Source organism: Solanum dulcamara, chromosome 4 (genome assembly GCF_947179165.1).
Source record: "Solanum dulcamara chromosome 4, daSolDulc1.2, whole genome shotgun sequence".
Lineage (NCBI taxonomy): Eukaryota > Viridiplantae > Streptophyta > Magnoliopsida > Solanales > Solanaceae > Solanum > Solanum dulcamara.
In genome coordinates, this window is record NC_077240.1 from 11,496,662 (window position 1) to 11,522,363 (window position 25,702).

General features: G+C 31.9%; 1 protein-coding gene across 1 annotated transcript; it reads left to right on the top strand.

Annotated features, from left to right (window-relative positions):
- The first annotated feature begins 8,351 nt into the window (after positions 1-8,351).
- Positions 8,352-9,620, top strand: LOC129883992 (uncharacterized). Its single transcript, XM_055958381.1, has 3 exons — positions 8,352-8,656; positions 8,943-9,052; positions 9,223-9,620. The coding sequence occupies exons 1-3, from the start codon at positions 8,352-8,354 to the stop codon at positions 9,618-9,620; spliced, it is 813 nt and encodes a 270-aa protein (XP_055814356.1).
- Positions 9,621-25,702: the final 16,082 nt, after the last annotated feature.

Genomic DNA, 25,702 nt, shown 5'->3' on the forward strand with positions numbered 1-25,702 from the left:
TTGATCCACGCACCCGCACATGTGAGCAGGAGGTCCAGAAGATCATCCACTTACAGAAAATAGCAAATCAAATGCCAGATGCATTTACTGATTTGAAACGGATAACTAAGTCACATATCCCTGCAGTGAATGTACCTATCCGAATTGATGTCCCAAAAGGATCATCTACAAGTATCATAGCTTCTGAATCTCAAACACGCCAGAAGCGTGGTAGACCGTTGGGCTCAAAGGATAAAAATCCTAGAAAAAGAAGCGTAAGAAATAATAAAGATGATACTACACAGGAACTTCCTGAAGAAGGTCAAGGTTTGAGTAATCCTGATATTCCTGAAGAAATCAGTGAACCCTATACTCAAGTGAATGAAGAACTTTCAATAAGTTCTACCGGTGATGAGATAAATTTAGATCGATCAAAAATTACGGTGGATAATGTTTTTGCGTATAATGTTGCAATTAACCTCATGCAAGATAGTGAAAGTCTTGAACCTAAATCCGTCGAAGATTGTCGACGTAGATGTGATTGGCCAGAATGGCAAAAGGCAATTCAATCAGAATTAGACTCACTTGCTAAACGTGAGGTTTTTGGACCTGTAGTCCAAACCCCTGAAGGTGTAAAACCAGTTGGTTATAAATGGGTTTTTGTTAGAAAACGAAATGAGAGAAATGAAATTGTAAGATATAAGGCACGCCTTGTTGCACAAGGATTCTCTCAAAGACCCGGAGTCAACTATGAAGAAACATATTCACCGGTTATGGATGGGATAACATTTCGATATCTCATCAGTTTAGCTGTACATAAAAATCTTGAAATACACCTAATGGATGTGGTTACAGCTTACCTTTATGGTTCACTTGATAATGAAATTTACATGAAAATCCCAGAAGGATTAAAATTGCCTGAAGCATGTAAAAAGTCTCGGGAAGTATACTCAATAAAACTCGAAAGATCATTATATGGTCTGAAACAATCAGGGCGTATGTGGTATAATCGCCTAAGTGAGTACTTAATAAATGAAGGTTATATTAATGATGTTATTTGTCCATGTGTTTTTATTAAGAAAACGGAATCAGAGTTTGTTATACTCGCCGTTTATGTTGATGACATAAATCTCATTGGAACCCCTGAAGAGGTCCAAAAGGCAATTGAATATCTAAAGAAAGAATTTGAAATGAAAGACCTTGGAAAGACAAAACTTTGTCTAGGTCTACAAATTGAACATTTAGCAGACGGAGTTTTTGTCCATCAATCTGCCTACACTGAGAAAATCTTAAAAAGATTTTACATGGACAAAGCACATCCATTAAGTACTCCAATGGTTGTTCGATCACTTGAAGTAGAAAAAGATCAATTTCGACCTCCAGAAGAGGATGAAGAAATTCTTGGTCCTGAAGTACCATATCTCAGTGCTATTGGTGCACTTATGTATCTTGCTAACGCAACTAGGCCTGATATAACATTTTCTGTTAATTTGCTAGCAAGGTATAGTTCTTCCCCAACGCGAAGGCATTGGAACGGTATCAAACACATTTTGCGATACCTGAAGGGTACGATTGATATGGGTTTGTTTTATACTAACAAAGGTTACGCAGACCTTATTGGTTATGCAGATGCAGGTTATTTATCAGACCCACATAAAGCTCGATCTCAGACAGGTTATCTGTTTACACACGGAGGGACTGCTATATCATGGCGATCTACAAAACAGTCCATTGTTGCTACTTCTTCAAATCATGCTGAAATAATAGCAATTCATGAAGCAAGTAGAGAATGTGTGTGGTTGAGGTCGATGATACAGTTCATCAAAGAAAGATGTGGTCTGGAAAATAATGTTAAAGTACCCACAATTATATTCGAAGACAATGCCGCGTGTATAGCTCAATTGAAAGGTGGCTTCATAAAAGGAGACAGAACGAAACACATTTCACCAAAATTATTCTTCACACATGATCTTCAGAAGAATGGTGAAATTGATGTACAACAAGTTCGTTCAAGTGATAATCTTGCAGATTTATTCACAAAGGCATTACCAACATCAACTTTTGAGAAGCTAAGGCATAAGGTTGGAATGCGCCGTCTCCAAAATATCAAATGAAGCTTTCATCAGGGGGAGTAAATACGCGCTGCACTCTTTTTTCCTTCACCAAGGTTTTGTCCCATTGGGTTTTCCTGGTAAGGTTTTTAATGAGGCAGCAATCAAGGCGTATTATCAGATATGTAGACACAACATCAGAATAACTTAGTATATTATTTCTTGTAAAGTGTTTTTATGTAAACACATTACACGTGGACATCCAAGGGGGAGTGTTAAGTGGAGTGTCCACATATAAGTGGAATGCCCACCACATTTTTATATTAAAGTGGGGCCCACTAAAAGTGGGCATCCCACTAAATTAACACCTATATATACATTACCATGAATTGGTAATTGATAGTCGTAAAGAAAAAAAACAAAATATTCTGTGCTTTGCTTCTTTTTCAGTTCTCCTATTTACTCTGTCTTTCAGTATTAAATTGTTAATTTAGTCTCATTTTACAACACCTTACTCATAATTGGTGAACGATCGATTTCAACGAGATATATATTTCGTTTAACATCTTAGCAAGAAATACTTCTAATTAAATGCTTTATAAACTCTTGTTGGTTTATTTAATTAGGATAATGATAAGGATTATGAAATATAGTAAAATATTTCCCTTGAACGTTTCTCTATCTTTGACTATTTGCTAAATTTGTAATTATGCTCAAAGCAATTTATTAAAGTCGTGTTAGCTCACGCTGTCAACATGTTATTTAAAACACAATTTAAATTAATTAGATCTACTTCATGAACTACGTAAGCAATAACATTTCTTAAATTTAATTTCTCCAAGAAAAAGGAAGAAAAGCATAAGCATCCTGGTGAGAAGTCTCTAGAATAATAACTATATTTTGTGATATAAAGTTAAGTGGCGTAAATGCTAAAGTCTTTGAAGAATATAGACTCAAAGACTTGTACAGTTGCAGCTGCTATATCGTCTATTTGGAATATAAACATGTTCAAACAGAGACTTTTCATTTATTCATTCTTGACTTTATAACTATGATGGTCCACCATATAAATAACGTGTGTGAATAAATTAAAATGTATTTACATATAATAGATTACTTGGAAATTTACAATAATCCCTACAATGGAACAGTGTACATACACGTCTTTATCTACGTTTTATTCTGATCGAAAGTCCGAGAGGCAACTATCGAAGAGTTTGGAATATCCGAACATATATATACTTTGTGAAATGGTTCATGTTTGTTAGTTGCGAGGAGAAACAAGATCAAGTTGGTAAGAATAAATACTTCATTTCTATTTCTATGATCAATGATCATAAAGCCCCTTTTATCATTTTGTATAAATGGGCTATTTTACTTATATAGATTGGGTGGAGAGTCACATCTTCAGAAAGAAAACACTTTTTTTTTACTAATATGCCTAAATAAACTTAAAATGGTTAGAAGCCAGATTGACCAGTTTATCCAATCACTCTCTAAAAGACGACATTAATTTACTCGTATATATAGCCTTTAATTGTTGGATGTTAAAACCCAATTATATATCTGATAAACATTATTTATAGACCATGAAATTCCAAGATACATTTTCAAAATGGATGTGGTCTTAACACCGTAGAAACTAGAAAGTGGCACTTTTGGAATAAAAGGATTTTAATGGCCAGTTTCACCTTTGAGATGAATAATTATCGATTAACTATTTGAGTTTCTTAATTTAAGGGCAAGATTACACAAATGAGAAAATATGAAAATGAAAACAGAATTAGATTTGATTCGGAACTCCCTTACGTATATTTCCACCATGAAGTATATTTCAAGTCATTGCTCGTAGTTCTGCTTTTATTTGTCGAGACCAAATTCCTTTCAAAATCTATAATTGCCTCAAAATCCACGATCTAATTCGAAAATTTCATCCAATTAAGCAAGTGTAACATTTTCCCCACATTCATAATCATAAAACAAAAAAAAAATTAAACCATAAGTGACATTCTTTACTTATTATATTATCTCCTTCTCATCCCAAACAACCCACCCCTCGACCCCCATTTCTATATCCTCTTAGTACTCCTCTTCGGTGATTACTTAGATTATTTATATAACAATACTTTTCGAACCATATTTTTAATTTGCTTACTTATCAAATATCAAAAGATAAATTAAAAAATCACTTATTCTTCAGAAAAATATATTCGAAGAAAACATTTCCCTTCAAACCAAACACCTTTATCTTGACATGATCTAAGTTAATGGTTTACATCAACATGAGAAAAAACTTGGATATATTTAGTCATATAGATAAGATAGGTGGTTGATTGGTCTATTAAACAGATGAGGAATAATGTCTCTAGTGATATATACACTGTGCTGACAATAGGTAGCCGCCAACCCTCAAGCAAAGTTTGGTTGCAAGTTGCGTGCCATATGTTGAACACAACAAAACATTTTGTTGCATGTCAGCCGACGTTGCTTAATTTTCTTCTTAGTATTTGAAAAAGACAATTTAAGGTTTTAATTTGGTGTTTGACTGTAATCAGTTCGGAGCAGAATTTTCAGTTCAAAATGAAAAAGTGCACACTAATTACTAACCGAAGCACAAAGTCAGGATTTTCAATGAGGGAATTTAAAATTTGAAGAAATAGACACACAAATTAGCTGAAGGAGGTTCAACATCTACTATTTATACATAAAAATTATTTTAACCGTGCATAAATAGTATAATTTTTTACAAATTACATTTTATCCTTGCCCTTTACCAATTTACAAAAATTCCTTAAAATTTGTCCCACTCGGATACATAAATTCTGATACATTAATTAACAAATCAATTGACCTAAAAAAGGAATTATGCATCCGGATACATCCTGTATCCGAATATATTAATTAACAAATCAGTTGAGCTAAAAAAGGAAAAGAGAGTAGTTATTATGTATCCGGAAAAATTAATTCGGATATATTAATTCTAAAAAATAGTCCATCTGGATACATTTTGTGGTATCCGGATACATTAATTCAAATAAAGAGAGTAGCAATTATGTATCAAGAAAAATGGGTTTTGGGTGTAAAAGAAGGGCTTTTTGAAATATTTTGAAGTGGTAGGAAATATTTGATGATATGGTAAATAAAATAGTATATATTAAATAATTTTTTTATAATTTTAACCATATATAAATAATATAATTTTATGTCTACGAGTTAGCTCCGCCCCTTATGGTAATCTTCTTCTTCCGTCGAAGTAGTTAATCATCATTTTTTGAAATAATAAGGGGGAAAATAGGAAAAAATATAAGCCCATTCATTTATTAACTATGTTGTACTAGATTAGTTTATTTTGCGTCTCTCTACCGCTTCCTTTTTATGAGGGACCGTTTTTTTTAAAAAAAACTTTTTTAAGTAGTCTCATTCTTACTTTGACGTAACTGATGTTCTATCTCCCATTCGACAAACAAAGAAAATAATTTTCAAAAATTTAAAAGTTCATTTTTTTATTTTATTTTGCTTTGAGTTAACTGAAACTTGTTCATTTGAATTTATTCAAAATTTAATAGAGAAATACTGAAGTTTTAGCAAAGACTTTTTAGTCTGGGCAAATCAAGATAATCCAATTTTTTTTTAACTTTCCAAATAGTCTCATTCTGACTTTGAGGTAACTGATGGTTCTCTCTCTCATTCCACAAACGAAGAAAATTCTTTTTAAAAATTTAAAAGGTCATTTTTTTTATATTTTGTTTTGAGGTAACTGAAACTTGTTCATTTGAATTTATTCAAAATTTAATAAAGAAATACTGAAGTTTTAGCAAAGATATTTTAGTCTGTGCAAGTCGAGATAATCCAGATTTTGTTTAAAACTTTCCAAATAGTCTCATTCTGACTTTGAGGTAACTGATGGTTCTCTCTTCTATTCCACAAACGAAGAAAATTAGAAAAAATAGCCATATATCCCTCCAAGATATTATCGAATTTTTAACTACATATTTATTTTTTATAGAGGTCCTATCACCTTTCTGAACCCTTTAAAAATGAAATATTACCCCTACGAATTTACACCCAGATTTGTATTAGGTAGTGATCTTCATGTGCCTGGCACGTAATATTACTTATTTTTACAAATAAAATATTAACTTCTTTTTATATTCTACTTTTTTTTCTTTTATATTTTTCTTTTCTCTTTTTCTCTTTCTTTTCCATTCCTTTTCTTTTCTTTGATGGCTTTTGCAGATTGACGACGAGGATGCCATGACTACCACATCTTCAACTTTTATTGAAATTCTAAACACTAGAGAATCTTGATATTATCCGTTAAAGCTAGAGGCAAACAAAAAACTTCACTACTGAAAGTTGCTTCGTTCTTCCACTACTATAATATTTCTATGAGATTGATTCTTCAAAGAATCACTAGTAAATGACACTGCCTCGACGAGATGAAGGTACCGGACTAGCGAAGAGACTGGTATTGATTTAGATTTAACAATGTTGATATGAGAAACTCTATTAATTCTTGCAACAATTACAATAAATGGGTCTGTTACAAAATGATTTCATTAATGAATTCTTCTCCATTATTTGTGCTTATTACTCAATAAATTCTTCCATTAATGACTCTAAAATTCGATTCATCTAATTTTCTATTTTGATTTTGAGCTACCAACAAATTTTTAAAGTGGTAAAAAATGGAGCTATGGTGAGAAGTATGTGATTTGAAGATGAGAATTGTCTTGGTGAAAAATTGATGAGGACGAAGACCTGGTGGTGGAGGTGAATCACCGCCTGTGTCTCTCTATCGGTTAAACATAAAAGGAAAAAGATTAAGATGGTCAAAAAAAAAACGAAACATAATTTCTTGTTTTAAAAAAATATTAGAAAATTAATATGAAATAAAAAGAAATATTTATAAAGTTAAAATTTTAATTATCTTTTTATCTCTCACTCTCTCAAAGAGAGTGAAGTACGCCTTTTTTGCCACTTCAGCATTTAGGGAGCAAATAACTCTATTTTAAAATAGTCTTAAGGGGTGATAGGAACCCGTAAAGAATAAGCACGTAGTTAAAAATTTGATAATAGCTTGAAAAGACATTTGACTATTTTCTCAAAAAATTTATTTTCAAAAATTTAAAAGGTCATTTTTATTTTTTTATTTTGCTTTGAGGTAAGGTCATTTTTATTTTTTATTTTGCTTTGAGGTAACTGAAACTTGTTCATTTGGATTTATTCAAAATTTAATAAAGAAATACTGAAGATTTAGCAAAGAACTTTTAGTCTGCGCCGGTCGAAATAATTCAGATTTTTTCAAAACTTTCCAAATAGTCTCATTCTCAATTTGAGGTAACTGATGGTTCTATCTCCCATTCAACAAACGAAGAAAATTATTTTCAAAAAATTTAAAGTTATTTTTTTTTTATTTTGCTTTGAGTTAACTGAAACTTGTTCATTTGAATTTATTCAAAATTTAATAAAGAAATACCGAAGTTTTAGCAAAGACTTTTTAGTCTAATCCAATTTATTTATTTTTAACTTTCTAAGCAGTGTCATTTGATTTTGAGGTAATTGATGGTTTTCTGTCCCATTCGACAAACGATGAAAATTATTTTTCAGAAATGTAAAAAGTCATTTTTTATTTTTTATTTTGCTTTGAGTTGACTGAAACTTGTTTATTTGAATTTATTCAAAATTTAATAAAGAAATGCTGAAGTTTTCGAAAAGACCTTTTAGTCTGCTCTAGTCGAGATCCAGATTTTAAAAGTAAAAGTCAGCCAAAAATTCTACTTTATTTCATTTACTAAATTATGATAATCTAACGTTTCGTCTTATCAACCAAAAGTCAATAGATTGCTTCATGGTTTATAGTGGAGATAATGGATGAAAATACTCTCCGATCTCATATGAATTTTATGTTTCACCTTTTTAGAGTCAAATTATATAGACTTTGAATAGAATTTTAATATATATTTTTTAATCAAATTAATATGAAAAAAATTGTTACTTATAACATTTATCATATATAAAATTTAAACATAAAATATTTATAAGTTAGTTTAATCAAATTTTGATTCACTACTTACTCCTCCGAAAGCGTGATAGAGGCCTTTGTAAGGATTGCAAAGTTATTCTGAGTGAAAATATTACTACCCAACATAAGCTTTTGATGATGGACTTAGAGATTAAGAGGGATAGAAGAAAGAAGACCCTTTATGACTGACCGAGGATTAAATTAGGGGGGGAGGGCTAACTCCCACCCTTTCTCGGAAAATGGGGGAGAAGTTGACTGTTTTAGGGGCCTGAAGTAGTAGCGGGAATGTGAACAACATGTGGGGCATGACAATTGATTGCATTAGAAAAGCGGCTACCGAGGTTTTAGGGGCATCGAGAGGAATCTTTGATGCTCGTCAAGGAGATTGGTGGTGGAATGGAGAAGTACAAGGAAAAGTGAAAGCCAAGAAAGTTGCATATACGGAGTGGTTGGAGTACGTGGACGAGGAGGAGAAGAGTAGGCTTAAAGATATCTATAAGAAAGCGAAGACGGAAGCGAAGTCGGCAATCACCAGTGCTAAGACGACAATTTTTGAACGCCTATATGTCGAGTTAGGGGGAAAATGTGGGGATAAGAGATTGTATAGGCTTGCCAAAGAAAGAGAGAGAGAAAAGCTCACGACCAGGATATAGTAAAGTGCATCAAGGACGAGGAAGGTGAAGTGTTAGTGGATGTGACCTCTATTAAGCAAAGGTGACAATCTTACTTTCACCGACTCTTAAATGAAAAAGGAGACAGAGACATTGTAGTGGGTGATTTAGAGTACTCTCATAATCTTCGAGACTTTGGGTACTGCAATTGTTTTAGAGTTTTTTTATTATTATATTTTTTTTCTTCTAATTTTATCTACCAACTTACTCTATTAGGTGTTTTAGAGTTGGCGAGCTTAGATGTGGTATTAGCAGCATGAGGAGGGGGAGAGCGATCGGGCTCGATGAGATTCCGGTGGACTTTTGGCAGAGCACTGACAAGGCAGGTTTGGAGTGGTTGACTAAGTTATTTAATGTTATTCTGAATACTACTAAGATGCCCGATGAATGGAGGTGGAATACTATGGTTCCATTGTACAAGAACGAGGGTGATATCCAAAACTGTAATAATTATAAGGATATCAAATTGCTAAGCCACACTATGAAGATTTGGGAGAGAGTGGTGGAGATGAGGGTGGGAGAGAAATGTCAATCTCAAAGAATCAGTTCGGATTCATGTCGGGGTGGTCGACTATTGAAGCAATACATCTTATGCGGGGACTGGTGGAGAAATTTAGAGAAAGAAAAAGTGATCTCCATATGGTGTTCAATTACCTTGAAAAGGCTTATGAAAAAGTTCCGAGGTATATTCTTTTGAGGTGTCTGGATGCTAAAGGTGTCTGGATGATTTATATTAGGGCGATAAAGGATATGTATGCCAGAGCCAAGTCTCGGGTTAGGACGGTTGGAGGTGACTTAGAGCATTTTCCTGTTGAGATGGAACTACATCAGGGATCTGTGTTGAGTCATTTTCTTTTTGCCTTAATGATGGATGAGCTGACACGGTCTATTTAGGAGGAGTTTTCATGGTGAATGCTATTTGCAGACCACATAGTTTTGATTGATGAGACTCGGACAAAGTTAATGATAGGTTAGAAGTTTGGAGACAAACGCTGGAGTCCAAATGGTTCAGATTGAGGAGGACCAAAACAGAATACTTGTAGTGCAAATTTAGTGTAGTGATACATGAAGAAGGCATAAAAGTGAGGCTTGCCACTCAACCTATTCCCAAGATAGAAAGCTTTAAATATCTTGGATCTATCATCCAGAGTAGTGGAGACATCGATGATGATGTCAAGCACCCTATTGGAGTAACGTGAATGAAATAAAGGCTTGCCTCTAGAGTCTTGTGTGATAAGAATGTACCACATAAACTTAAAGGTAAGTTCTACGAAATGATAGTTAAAACATCATTGTTATATAGAATGGGGCTGGCCAGCAAAGAACTCTCTTGTTCAGAAGATGCATGTTGTGGAGATGGGGATGCTGAGATGGATGTATGGACACACTAGGAGTAATAAGATTAGGAATGAGGTTATTCGGGACAAGGTGGGAGTGGCATCATTGGCAGACAAGATGAGAGAAGCGATACTGAGATGGTTTGGGCATATGCAGATGAGAGGTGTCGACGCCCCTGTTAGGAGGTACGAGCGATTGAAGTTGGGGGTTATGCGGAGGGGTAAGGGTAGACCAAAAAAGTATTGGAGAGAAGTGATTAGACAAGATATGACGCTACTACATATCACCGAGGACATGACCTTAGATAGAAATGAGTGGAGGTTGTGGATTAGGGTAGAAGGCTAGTTGAGATAGAATAGTATTTTACCGTGTGTCGGTTTAGGGGGGGTCGTAGGTCTAGACGTGCCTTTATAGTTGTGTTGTTATTGCCTTTGATTATTGCATTACTTTGCTATCGTTATCGTTCTTCTCTTGTAAAATTTGCATCGCTTTTTTACGATTATGTTATACATATTGTTTGTTTTTGTCTCTTACTTGGGACTGTGATTTTTGAGCCAATGGTATTTCGAAAATAATTTCTCTATCTCCATGAGGTAGTGGTAAGGTCTGCGTATATCTTACTATTTTCAGACCCCACTTATGAAATTTTACTAGATATATTGTTATTATTATTGTTGACTTTCGAGAAAAAAAATGATAATTAATTATGGACAGGGAGAGTACTATTATACTTTTCCAAGTCAACCACTAACTAATTGGAATCTTAACTTGATTTTCTAGAAAGTTGAATATGTTGACCTCCCTATTTGGTATTTCTGCATTTAATTTTATTTCTCAATTGGAAAATTGTACATAATGTTGGTTAAAATCCAGATTTTCTGCCGTAAATATTCAATATTAAGACCAATTTTTTTTTTTGGTCCAACTTTGACCTTTTAACGCGTGTTTGATGAAAGTTATATCGAGCAATTTTCTTCTTTCCACTTATATACCACTATTATTACAATTCTATTTCATGCACTTGTTTTTTTGTCTTCCTATATTTGCATAGTTACACGCATAATGCATTAATTGCTGAGAAGTCAAATCTTTTTAAGTTTTTCATGATGAAAATAACGTTGAATTTTCTATTATAGTGGGATTACATCATGATCATATTTTATATCACTTTGAATATATATATTTGGTCATAATGTGCTAAAATATACAGGAGAAACTAGCTAATTTCATAAATATTCCAATCATATTTATTAATTATTCATATAGTTTGAAATAATTATATTTTATATCACTAACTAATAATTTTACACTAGATTTCAAAGTCAAATACACGTAGATACATTTTTTTATTTACCAAATACACTAAAATAAGGAGAGAGAGAACGGGAGGGAGACGAACGATATTTGTCTATGTATCTGAGATACATGTAAATCACATTATATACACATCAGATACATGTATCCGTATATATTCGCATGTATCTGGGATACCATACACATAGCAGAGTGGCGAGTGAGATGGACGAAGGCGAGGGAGATTTGTTTATGTATCCCAAATACATGTGAATCCACTAGGAGATAGTGTATCTTAGATTAAGTCACACCAAATTTGACTCCATGTATCCCGAGATATATGTATCTGAACGCAATCAACTATGGTAAGATTCGTAATATTGCAAACTTGCGTGTATCTAAATAATTAGCTCCTAAATTAGTGAATTTCTACAAGCAAAATAGATGACAAAGCCCAATACTGAATATAGCGACTGTATACATTGGCCCAAGAAAGAAGAAGAAGGTTTTGAATATGGGCCCAAAGCCGTGAGTAGAAAGTATGTTTTCATGCTTTATATGACAAAAGGATACATTTGGAAAATGTTAAAGGTCAAGTGATTCAAGTTTGGTGAAAATTTCTTATTCATTTGTTTACTCTCAATTATTGCATGGTGAAACGAGTGTGTGAATTTTTTGTAAGAAGGGGGACCGGACCTGATCGTCCCCTAGCGGGCCTTTCCGGCTTACCCTTTTAATGGGCTGACCCAGCTATCATGCCAAGCCCAATGAGTATATGTTTGTATAATTTTTAGGAATCACATTGTGGAAGAAGTAAATTACATTTTATCCCTGCCCTTTATCAATTTACAAAAATTCCTTCAAATTTGTCTCATTCGGATACATAACAATCACCCGGATACATAAATGTTAATACATTATAGAACTTGTCTATTGAGTTTAAAAAGGAAATAAAAGGTAAAATTAAATGTTAGTTCCACAAATCATTCAAAACAAATTGGTATCAATCTCTCTCAAAATTTTAGGAACTTCAAACAATTCAAACTTCAAATTTTCTTCTCCTCAATCTATCCCAAATCGTAAAAATTCTTCTTCTTCTTCATCCATTTTTTTCTTTCTAGTAATTAGTTATCAATTTTTTATTTTTTTTAGCCTTTTCATATACAAATTTCTGATACATATGGATGATGCTCTGTCTTTTAGTACTGTGATTATCCAATTAGTTGGAGAATGATGCATCTTCGACTTCAAAAATCAATTGCGGAAAAAAAGTCCCAAAAGGGAGGGGAAAAGTCGAGTTAATGGTGGCTCCGGTAAAGGTTTTGAGTCAAGAACCATGAATGGCCCCATAGTTCAAAGTGAAAAAAAGTTACGGGAGTTGGTACAAATCAAAAAAGAAAGTGTAGAAGGATTTCGTAGTCACGTTTTTTTGTTTTCAACAAATCAAATTTTTGAATATATTTTTTTTCAATTTTTGTTGTTCATCTTTTTTGTGATACATATAGGTTCAAATTTTTAATGTATTTAGTTGTTTTTTCTTTCTGAAATTAATGTATCATGCCTTCGTTTCAATATTATGATACATTACATTTTTATCATGCATAATGTATTGTTTTCAAATATTAGTTTTGATACACAATCTTAATTTATTAAAAAACAAATTAGTATGTATCATGTTCATAGTTATGTATTTGATACATAACTATTATAAAGTTCTTTAGTTTTTACTACCAGATACATACACCTTAACTTATTCAACTAGAAGGTTATGTATCTGTAAACATTATCAAATATAATTGTTGATATATATAACACTAATATTTTTATAACAATATCAATTCGTATCATATTCATAGTTATGTATATGATAGAACATTGATAGAAAAATTGGCTGATTTTTTTTGATTTTTATTGTTAATCTTTTTCTGATAGATATAAGTTTTGGACATGATATATAAATTTGAACTTATAATAAATGTATCTGATACGAAGTGACTACCACACTATAATGTATTTATCTCAAATGTAACATCTTATGGGCAACAATTACCTATTTAATTTATCCAGTATAAATACAATACTTAACAATTCAAACAAGATACATAAATAGTTATGTATCATGATAAATGTATCAGTCTCGAAAATAATATTCAAATGTAATGTATCATAATGTTGAAGCAAAGGCATTATACATTAATTTAAGAAACTAAAACAATTAGATACATTAAAAATGTGAACTTATATGTATCACAAAAAGATGAATAACAAAAAACTACCTTCATCCATATGTATCAACAATTTTTTAAGATGAAAAAACTGAAAAAAAAACACCTAAAGTGATGAAAAGAAATCTACTCTTGAATTACTTGAAATCATTAATTGAAAAAAGAAAGTATTTGAAATTCAAAATTAGATTAATGGATGTAACTGTAGAGAGATTTGTGGACTGAAAAAAGAAAGGAAAATCTGGGTATGGTATTTTGAATTGATGTATCCGAAAAAAGGAATTTTTGATATATTTTGAAACGGTAGGAAAAATAAGAAAAAATGATAAAAAATGATGTGTAGTTAAGTAATTTTTCCTATATGTTTAGAGTCACATTAGCTCCGCTGGTTTACTCAAATGATTCTTTTTGGACACCATTTACATTTAGGAAAAGAACACTTGTACCCAAAAATAGAAACTATTTACAAGTAACTACTCTCTTACTTTCATATCCTCCTATTTTTAACTGTTAATTTGCATTTACTACTTGATACCATCGGAGTTTATATACTCTGATGGTATCAAAGAGAAATAGAGAACACTACTCATTTACTCCTTGATACCATTAGCGCATATATATAAGAGACAATGTTTCAGTGAAAAGACTATTCAATTACTGTTTGATATAATCAAAGTATATAGATACAATCAGAGTATATATATAGATACCATCATGGTATATATATACTTTGATGGTATCAAGGATGAAGAAGAAGTGGTTCAGTGAATAGAACAAGAGGGCAGGTGAATAAATAGTTTGGGCCGTGGGTCTAACTCGGATAAATAGTTTGAGTTGGGTCTAATTTAAGTAAATACTTTGCCTAATGGGTCTAATTTGTGTAATTTCCCCTTTAATTTTTCTTTCCATTTTTATAAATTGGGATTGATTAAACACTAGGCTGTATTCTTAACTCTTACAAAAATTTTAGACCGCGTCTAGTATTTCTTCATAAGATTTTCAGTTTGTTCAAAGAGGTCTGGTCTATAATATCAACAAATTGAAAAAATCAAAGTAAAAATAGGGCTATTAGTAAACAATTATTCCCAAAAGACAACTGGTGAAAATTTCTGCATTAACTCTTATCAATTGAAGCATACAATACAACTATAATTTCATTTTTTTTCCTATTGCATAATATAAGGTGTTAGAGTGAGTATTGGTTGGAAAATACAATGGTTGTACTCTTTTATGGACTTAGCCCTTAGGCAACCTCCCCTTGAAATAACTTTTGGAAAAATTACCTAATTACACTCCTTTATATATCATATTTCCATTACTCTCATCCATTTTAATTTTTTTTTAAATCTCTTCTTTTCATCCGATACATTAATTCAGTGATTCTGATTCATAAATTGTCTCTATATTCAATATATCATGCTTTAAATGTTACCCGCTAATACATAAAATCCTAATTAATGATCCGAATTATTGTGTTTTTAAGGAATTACTGTAAATTGAAAAAAGGCAGGAAAAAATGATAATTGGCCTCTACACTATGTTATTCCTAAAAAATCTATAAAACTTTTTAGAGTTTAGTTGGCCGCATTGTCCACCGTAGTGGCGGACCCAGTATGTGTCCAGGGATTCATCCGAATCCCCATCGGCGAAAAATTATATTATTTATACATTATTAAAATATTTTTTTATGTATAAATAGTAGATGTCGAACCCCCTACGACTAGTTCGTGTGTCTACTTTTTCAGATTTTAAACCCCCTTATTAAAAATCCTGATTCCGCTACTGAACTCCACCGTCCATAAATTATCAATTTATCATGAACTTAAACGAGGAACTCTTCTCCAAAATTGTTTTGAAGTAAATTTAATACGCGTTTTTGTCCCAGAAATGATTGTGTTTTTTCTTGGCAGGTCTAAAAGATGATTGCACTTATAAAATGATCACATTCTAATGTCTACTAAAAATTAATGCATCGTTGAAGACGAAATTTATATTCACCAACCACTGACAAAAATGCTCGTGACCATCGATCGTGCACAAGGGGTTTAAATAGCAATATCAAATTCTTTTTACCAATATTTCTTCCATCTATATGATTACATGTCAAATATATATATATATATATATATATATATATATATGGATATGGAAGTGTTTGTGAGACATGTACAATAGTACTAGCAATTATTTTATTATTGACATGTAAAATAATTAAAGTGTGGTCCACAATAATAGTTTAGAGCAGTAATTAATAAGGTCGGAAATCATGAAAAGAAAAATATGGTGGCAGAAACAAGATCCAGTTGAGCTAATGACATGCAATCTTATTCATAAGAAACGTAATTTCCAATATTTGAGGGCTAAGAGGAAAACTAAGAGTTCAAACAAGTATTTATACACTGATGATAAATGAAGTTTCTACATAGTCAAGTCACAGTTACTTGCTTGTTATAATAGGAAGCGACGGGATTAGAATTTCAATTTTATGAGTAAAAAATTTTATAATGATAATTTTAAATGACAATAATTAAATTCTAAATTTAATTTTATTAAGAATTTATTTTTAAGCTGCTATAAATTTAATTTTACTGCTTTTATTTAAATAAGAAATAATCAATTAGTTATTAGCCATATGTTCCTTTTATTTAAGAGTGATTTAGTAAAATATGTTACGTCGTGTGTTTTATTGTTTTTGTTTCATTCTAGGTCTAAAATAATGTAACCTGCAGATATTAATTAAAAAAATTCTTCTGCTTCTATTCTTCTTTGTTTCAGTCGTCACTATTTGATTTTCCTTAGTTGTGTTATTTACCTTAACAATTTTAAATCATTCAATTTTATGCATAATTAATGAATTTATTCGCATGAATATATTATTTGAGTAAAAGCTATTGAATTCGACGGAACTTACATGCAAACTATTAGCTCCGCCCCTAATAACATGTAATATGCACTGTTTACAAATCTCACTTTTTAGGAATGTTTATCTCTCTCTCTCTATATATATCTTTCTAGAAAATCTAATAACATACAAAATTTTATTATTAGTATTGTCACAATCCAACCCATCAGGTCGTGCGAGCACTTACTTTAACACCTAAGTAGAAGAACCATCAATCCCATAAACAGAAATAACATGCAAAAGTTTAACAAAATATCAATAATAGCCTTAAAAGTCAAGAATACACCATAATTAAATTATCAAAACTCTAAGGTTTATCATAAGAAATACTCTAACACCCCCAATGATACTAGTCTAAACAGATACAAGAGCTTCTAAAGATACAGAGTGTAAATAAAGTAATGACACATCTCCGAAAGGGTAATCTATAAATAAATGAGTCACTTTTGTTTTCATAATTAATCGATTTATATGCTAAAAGATAAGGAAGGAAGAGTAGAAGCAGTTGGAGAATTATCTTCATCTTCACCTAAGAAGCAAAACTGACCCTAAAACCAGACTATGCCAAATGGCATAGTATAAGTAGTATCATAATAAATAACACGTACTGATAGGCATCATCGGTCAACCCGATATCCACTACATAATATAAATATATCAACAAGAATAAAGCATGCTCTTATCATTCTCATTTACCTCCTTGTCGTTCAAGACTAATACTTATCCCTTCTAGTTGGTCTGCTGCCAACTCTAATACGTAGATGAGTCTCTAAACTATGGGCCACCACTACACTGTCTAACTAGTCTACTTCTTTAAGCTTTCACACCATCACTTGGCCCTAGAATAATTATCATCTCACTTGAAAGAGGAAAACATTTAGGTGGACTAAGGCTCTTCTTTTTTCACATGTACCAACAAGACACCATCAATATCTGACTCTAAGTCAGTGATCTTACTAAACCACACATCAAATGCTCTCCACTTGTTTACATACTGCCTCATACGGACGTATCTAGCCACCATAACATAATTCAAACTGGCATATACAAGAAAATTACTAAGTTATCATTTGGGTGAGTAATACTCTCAGAATTGAATTTGATGTGAAAGGTATGATTTACGACACCATGGATTGAGGGTGTGTTGTGAAATGGACGTTTGGAGCTCAAGTTCTGAGATCACTATTTTTATGCAATCCGCCAGAGCGAGATGATCCCGCTGTGATGGGACAGTCGCGAATTAATATGAGTTAAAAACCCTAGAAATGTTTTTATGCATAGAAATTGTTCTTAAGATGATAGGAGGCGATCCAGGGTACTTTTGAACATTTTTCCACGGATTCTCATGCTAAAGGTAAGATTTCTACTCTCTAAACTTATATTTTGATTTCTTGAACCCATAAACTATGGTGGGTGATCATTGGCGAAGGGTTTTGGCCTATAGGTATGGTGGAAATTAGCCTTAGATGAGGTTTAGGATCATTTGTTGGTCTAAGAACGGAATTGTACTATAATTTGAGTAAAGTAGACCATTATGTTAATCCTTTATATGTATGTACTGTCTTCAGACCAAAACGAAGCTGAATGAATTCGAAAAGTGAAAGCTCCTATACTTTAGAGTTATTGAAGCTCGAATTTCAGGTAGGTGATGATTTTTTTTCTCGTATGTGTTCTATTTACTTGCTAAATTACTTCATTGTATGCATATGCGTATATGAATAGGGAAGCATACTATGAATTATGATGTTAACTATTGATTATAATTGTGCCTTCTTTTTATGTTCGGATCGGATGTCATGTTTTAATACATAATTAGATCGGGTGTCACATTTCGATACACATTGGGATCAGGTGTCATGTCCGACACAAACTTTGGATCAGGTGTCATAATTCGACATATAATAAGTGTTTGCGGGTACCATGAGAGGACCCTTGTGTGAAATTGCATGATATTGGGACTAGTAAACTGTGATCTTGTTGAGTATTATTGAGATGAAAATGATTGAGTTTATTCTGTATATATGTGCTTACTGTGTGGGATTTATTTATCCACGACTCGCTTACTGGCTAACCACGTGATCCTACCAGTACACTGTTGATTTTGTGTACTGATACTACACTTGCTCTGTTTTTGTTGAGTACACGAGCATATCAACCAATTAAGGAGAGACCTCGCATAAGAGATCACTAACTTTTGAGAGTTCAAGGGTGAGCCACTTCTTACGGGCTACCATATGCTCTTCCTATCTCAAGTCCTTCTTTTAGGTCTTAGGTTTTTAGACACTATTGTTATGTTTCTTTTGGGGTTGCGTTTCTTTTCTAGACTTGCTACTTTTTTAGAATTTTGATACAATTGACTTTCAGTTCCTAGGATGTTTTTCTGCATGTTTAAGTTGTTGATTAGACTTTTCTGAGTTTATGGGGACTCATGCTTATTTCTTTAATGAAGACTGCTTACGCATCCTTATCTTGTTTTATCTACAGCGTGTGTTAATTGTTGGGATGTCATAATAGTTCTCCCACTTGAGAATTAGCATGGGTACCAGTCACGCCGGGTCGGGGTCGTGACAACAGTGAACATGGTAACACTTCGACCTTTTACACAAGATAGGCATGCTTAATTATAATCGGGTCAATTTATCTATCATCACCCATATAGTCGAGATCAATTCACAGATGATAACCACACAATGTTTCTCTCATTAAAATCATACACAAACTATATATATGTCGAAACGTGAAACCCGATCGAATATATGTGTCGGAACGTGACACCCGATCCAATATCATAATTACAGTCTACAACGAATAGTTCACATACTTGTACAATCAAGTAACAGGTTCATTGCTTGCAATTGTTCACAAATAGTCATTTTATTAGTTTCATTCTATCTTCATTAACAATAGGCATTACTTTTGGTAGAACAAATTCAAGATTATGGATTTCACGGTCTTGAAATTGTAGACCTATTACAACAACATACCAATCACTCAACCCCAATAATTAAATACATGGTAAATATCACAACATTACTCAATCACTATTAAGAGTCTCTCTATGATATAGACTAAATTATAACCTACAGCCACAGACAATAAAATAGGTTCATGGCATGAGGTCTATCAATACTAAGTCATTCATCTTCACCATTTATTTCATGATTTGCATTACTCAAGTAATTCACAGGGAATAATCAACATGAACACACATAATTATTTGTATAAACACATCTCTGTATATAAATCAATAGCCCATAATCCCAAGTCTTAGGATTCCGTTATGACCCAACTATACCTTCTAAACAGTTTCACCAAGGTTAACATTCAAAGATTAGACCTTTATCACTAGTCACATAATAATCATGATCCACAACATACATTCCCACTCTAAAAAATAATTGACAATCATTTAACCATCCAGACTCCGTGCACGAAGGCCTAGACATGAAATCTCCCGTCAATCTACATTATATTCAGCAATGGGAACAAATTTGTAACTACTAAATTGAGAAAAGTTAGCTTACCTGGGCGCCAAGCAATTGTGGAAGGATTATAGCATGATCCTTGACTTTTGCAAGGAAAAACTATGGTGATGGGCCTGAAATCCGTGGGTTGTAGCCTTTTGTTACGCTAAGAATCTCTTCTTCCCTTCTCTCCAAGCCTAGATCAGATTTTTTGGGGTTTCTAGGGTAACCCTTATCTATTTTGGCACCTAAGGAAAGAAGGAGATAGTAAAAATACGCTCTTTTTTCATTCTGTCCCCGTCAAATCCTACTCTGGTGGCCCAACACGACAATGCTTAGTAAAATGGGCATAATTGTTTACTCCGAACTCCAAATGAGGCATGGTGGAGTTGGAAAGAAGACTCATAGATCTTTAATTTAATAGGTCATGGGCCACGTAATTCGTTATAGGCTGAGGGATATGATCGTTTGATATTGACCCTATTTCAAATTCAAGTCCGAAATTAAATCGGAAAGATGCTTTAAACTTAACTTTGAGATAGGGGCATCGTACGACCTTAATTCACAACTAATGCAGTCACATACCAAGAAATTGATCCTAATCTAATGACGAATGAGATACGTATACCTTTACCGCATATATTTTTAGTAACAACGGACTAGGTCGTTAGAAGTATATATAACTTAAACTCAAAAAATAATCACTTTAGATTTTGGAATTGTCGAAATTACGAACAAATTCAAATGAACTAAACAAGCAATATATAGAAAGAAAATAGTGCATGCAAACGACCTAGAGTTTCTCTAATTAACAAATGATGCGCATATGCATATTAGGACATTAGGAGATTTAATTAGCCTCAATTAGTTTGAGTGGATTTTTGACTAGATGTATATTCAACTATATGGGTCCAATTAATATTAACTTTAATTGACACCATATATCTGCTAATAGGATGTATGATCTATGAACTAATTGTCTGATTGATACAAGTCATTATCTAATTACCCTTTCCTTGTCTTCTCATTATCCCTCAAGTTATTTTATTACCCTATTTTGCTCTCTTTATTTTTGGAGGGTAGAGCAAACACAATTAATCATTATTTTGTTCTATGCAGAAGTTCTTATATATATGCTGCATCTCCAGATTTCCAGCTTGTCTGGATTTGGACTATACTAAAATAATACTTTAGAAATGCATTTTTTTATTTCTCTTAAGATATGATTGCAAATGGACTGCTCTCTTTTTAATTACTTGACAGTCATAATCAGTCACGGAGTCACATGGTCCAAGGGTAATTAAATCCCTTATTTCATAAAATTATAATATGTATACAGGTGAAATATTTTCCTCTGTATATATAATATAATATCCTAATGGCGATTTTTGAATCTTATCCAATTGAATTATTTTATCTCATGTATTTTGTTGCCCCCTTTTTTTTTAGTTTTTGAGGAGCACAATTTTTTCTGAAGAATTCGCCATGATACCGATTAAATTCGGTTCGCGCATTGCACTAGTTAAGGATACTGAAGCAGTCCCACCACATCTACATGAATTAGCTTATCGACTCTCCGAACAGTATTATAATAATCGGTACTGAACATCCCGCCTGTAATTGTACAGGCTCCCATAGCACTGTACCACAACCCATGTTGATGTCTTTTTTCTTTTTCATCGTGGAAGAAGAGTGTTGGAGCAACGGTAAAATTGTCCTCCTGTTCACGGGTTTGTGATCTGCAAATTGTCAATGATGCGCATGCATTACAGTAGATTGTCTACATCATATCCTTTAGGATATGCCCTTTATTAACTCCTTGAATCATCCATGAATGTGATATGTTTTGTGTATAAAAATTGTCCCTTTCTTTTTAATTTCATTGTAATATTGTTTTATGGAAGTATAAATTGCAGAAATAGGATACCATAAGCGAAAATAATTCCCCATCACGTCAAGGAAGCTTAGTAAAAACGAATAATATCATAAGTGGTGATATTATTTTTTCTTTTATTACTAACACTTTCTTTAAGAAATCCCAACTTAAAAAAATTAGCTGGACAAAAGTTCAATCATTCAACTATATGTATAATCAGTTGATCCTAATTAAACTAGATATGTTTTATTTGGTTGTATTATGCTACTCAAGTACATGACTCTGGACATAGACAACAATTGGTAAAATAAAAACAAAATAAAAAAAATGGAATCTTTGTAATACATTCATGACCTCACAAGAGAACAAGAAGATAAAAACAGAAAGATAAATTGGAATCTTCTATTTATAAAAAAACCCATAGGCTTTCTTTAGGTATGAATAAGTACCTACTGTTTCCACGTATAGAGAGGCATTCTTGTAGCTCTCCATAAACTTTGCATGTGAGCTCTACAGAGAGTTCACTAGAAAAGTTCAAACACAAGTACTCAAAATGACCTTTGAATTTGGACAAGTTTCGTACCAGACGAAGGCAAAATTAGAATATTATGATGATAATTTCAAGTGATAGTAACTGAGTTCGGCCTCTGCACCCCTGATATCAGAAATGAAATCAGGATTTGAAATTTATGATTTTTGAATTATAGTTGAATACGTAATGGAGTTTCAATTAAGTATATTTGATATTTATTTAATAAATTTTTTAAATATAATAGGATTTGTTATTTTTGATATTTATTTAATTAATATCTAGTTAGGATTTATTTGTCCTAATTCATATAGAAATAGATTTTTTAGTCCTATTTTAATTTGATTTCTTACTATTATAAATAGAGATGTTGCTAGGTTATTTTCAATACAGAGAAATACATAAAAAAAAAACACAGAATATATAGAAAAAGAGAGAGAATAGGAGAGATCGTATAATAAGATTCAAGAAATTTTGAATTTATAAATAAAATATTTTCTTTCAATAAGTAATATTCTGCCTCCGCCACTGAAATCCATATTCCAATATGCAAAACATATCCCTTGGGAAACCCGAAAAATAATATTACTTTATGGTTGTTAAGGTGCATAAATTAATCTACATGGAGAAAGCATCCTCTTTGGGCCATTTTCCATTCTTTTCAATTACAGTGACATTTTTGTCTCAATTATTTATTTGGTTGTCCACCAAAAGCACTTTAATAAAACATTTAGACCAAGCTAATTCTTTGTTTTACGGCTATGTGGAACTATGAGATTATGATCATTTTGTTAAGTATAATTAATGTCATGTGAAAAAGTCATTCTAATTACGTAACCCTATGGATAAACAACGATTCCACGTCACGGAGGGATCTCGGCTTCCATAAAAAAAAGTTAGCATTCCCGATTTGACGAGATAGAAAATTACAAGATGGAAATTGAATCCTCACCAATAGTATAAAAAAAATATTTTTTTACAAGGAACTTCACGATTTAAATTTGTGTTGGGCTTGGACCAACAGTCACACTGATAGTCCAAACTTAAGGGATATTGTCTTTTTTGTGTTTTTCATCCAATTCTGGGCACACAGTCTCAAATTATTTAGAAACAATTATCAAATTACCCACCTTATATTCCTATATTTTCAATCATTCTCTACCATTTATAAAAAATTTAAAAATCCCTCTTTTGATACATAGGAATGATGCTGATACATCGCGATTTGATACATAAGTTCTATGATACATCGCTAGTTGATACAAACCAAACACAAAATGTATCAGTAAAACATAAGTTTTACTGCTATTTTTGTTGTGTTCATGATATATTAGGTGTTATAAGCTGATTCATAAGTTTTATTGATATTACAATGTTTGGTTTGTATTAACTAGCGATGTATCATGAAAAGGACTTATGTATCAAATCGCAATGTATCAGCGTCATTCAAATGTATCAGAAATATGAAAAAAGATAAAATTCGGGTATTTACCAAAAAAGTCGGGATAAACTGTAATTCGGCCTTTTCACTATGGGATTTAAGTAAAGTACCCTATTATTTATTGTAATTTTTAAAAGGAGTTATCTCAATTTTTTTGGTCATTTTGGAATTCTCAGATAAAACTATTTATTTTTCTTATTTGGTTCTTAGTTATAATTGTTTTTGAAGATTACAAACATCTGAATGATATATATAGAGATGATTCATAAATAGAGTAAATATTCAATAAAGAAAGATAATATTTTAAAATATAAATATAAATAAAATAATCAAATCCCCTCCTAATTATTAATATTTCTTAGGGCGTGTAAAAGAGAAACATAACAAATAATATTGGATGTAATAATTTTTTAAAGTAAATGAAAGATTGTTACATTGTCAAAAAGCAGGCTATAATATCATCTATTTCGAGAATCGATATCAGATTTGAAATTGCATGTTTTGTACCACATTATATTGTTAACAGTTGTATGCTATCTTTTGCCTGGTATCAAGTAATTAATGATAAGTAGAAAATACACATGTATATATTTAATCACACAGCCAATAGCTGAATGCTTTCAAGGAAAAAAAAAACGTTTTAATTGTGTGATTCTACTTTTTCTTCTTTTTAGAATTTATTTGGAGGTTAAGTTCTAGCTATGAATTGATGATATTGATAGCAATTATAATATACAATCAGATAAGTGAAAAGCAAATAACATGGAGAAAAAAAAACTTGCTATAATTAATCAGTTAAAAATTACACACACGCATATTTTTAAAAGAATATACTATTAATGACAAAATTTAAATCCTTTTTAGTTGTTGAGTTTAACTTGCACATAGTAATAGCTAAAACCTTTCTGCACATACATATACTTCATATATATAAATATGAAGTATAGTTTTACCGGTTGTAGTATCTAGCTTACCAACTTAGCTACTATCTTTTTTTCTTCTTGGTTTACTAGATATGATGGCCTTAACTAACTAATACTATGTACTCCCGTAATTTATGTTACACTTTTCATTTTTCGAAAGTCAAATAATTTAAGTTTAATCGGGAATTTGCGTATGCAATCTTCAATCTTTTTGAAATGTAATTTATATATTTGTAAACTATATAAAAAGTACCATAAGTCACAATAATTGATAATTCAAAATATTTAAAAGATATATGAAGAATTTATGGTTAAAAATAGACTTGTTTGAATTTCGAAATCTGATGTTATTGAAGAATCAAGAATTTCACGTGTGGGTATATATATCCCTACTAACATCTAGGTAGTGGACTATTTGGAATCTCAGGTTCGATATCTTCTGCATGTTTTTTAGCTAGATCAGGTTTATCGAACATGACTTATCTAGTGCGGTTTATCTCTTCAATGTGATTTTAAAGTCTATTACACTAGAACAATGTTTATCTTTTGAGCGCAAAAGATAACTAGATATTGATGACTAAAATGTTTAGGCCTCACGTAATATATTACTATATATATAGTTCATTTTTACGTTTGTAAAACATTGTAGTTTTTCTTTACCTTTTGTGTAAACGAATGTTTGCTACTGTTAATTGATCTATTCAACATATATATATATATATTTGTATCACAAAATTCACCACTTTTTTAATGTTCCTTTACTCTGTTCACTTAAAGGAAAAGGAATATATGATCCCCACCAAACGAAAAACATTTCACCTTTTTACTTTTGGGGTTTCGAGCCAACACAACGTCGTCGTACGTACATGTTCATGGAGAAGGCAATTGCATGATTGTTTTCAGTACCTGCAATTGATTTTTCTTTTGAATCCTTTCCTCTTTCTAAACAAAAAAGGCATAATCATTTCTCTTATTTTTAGGTACA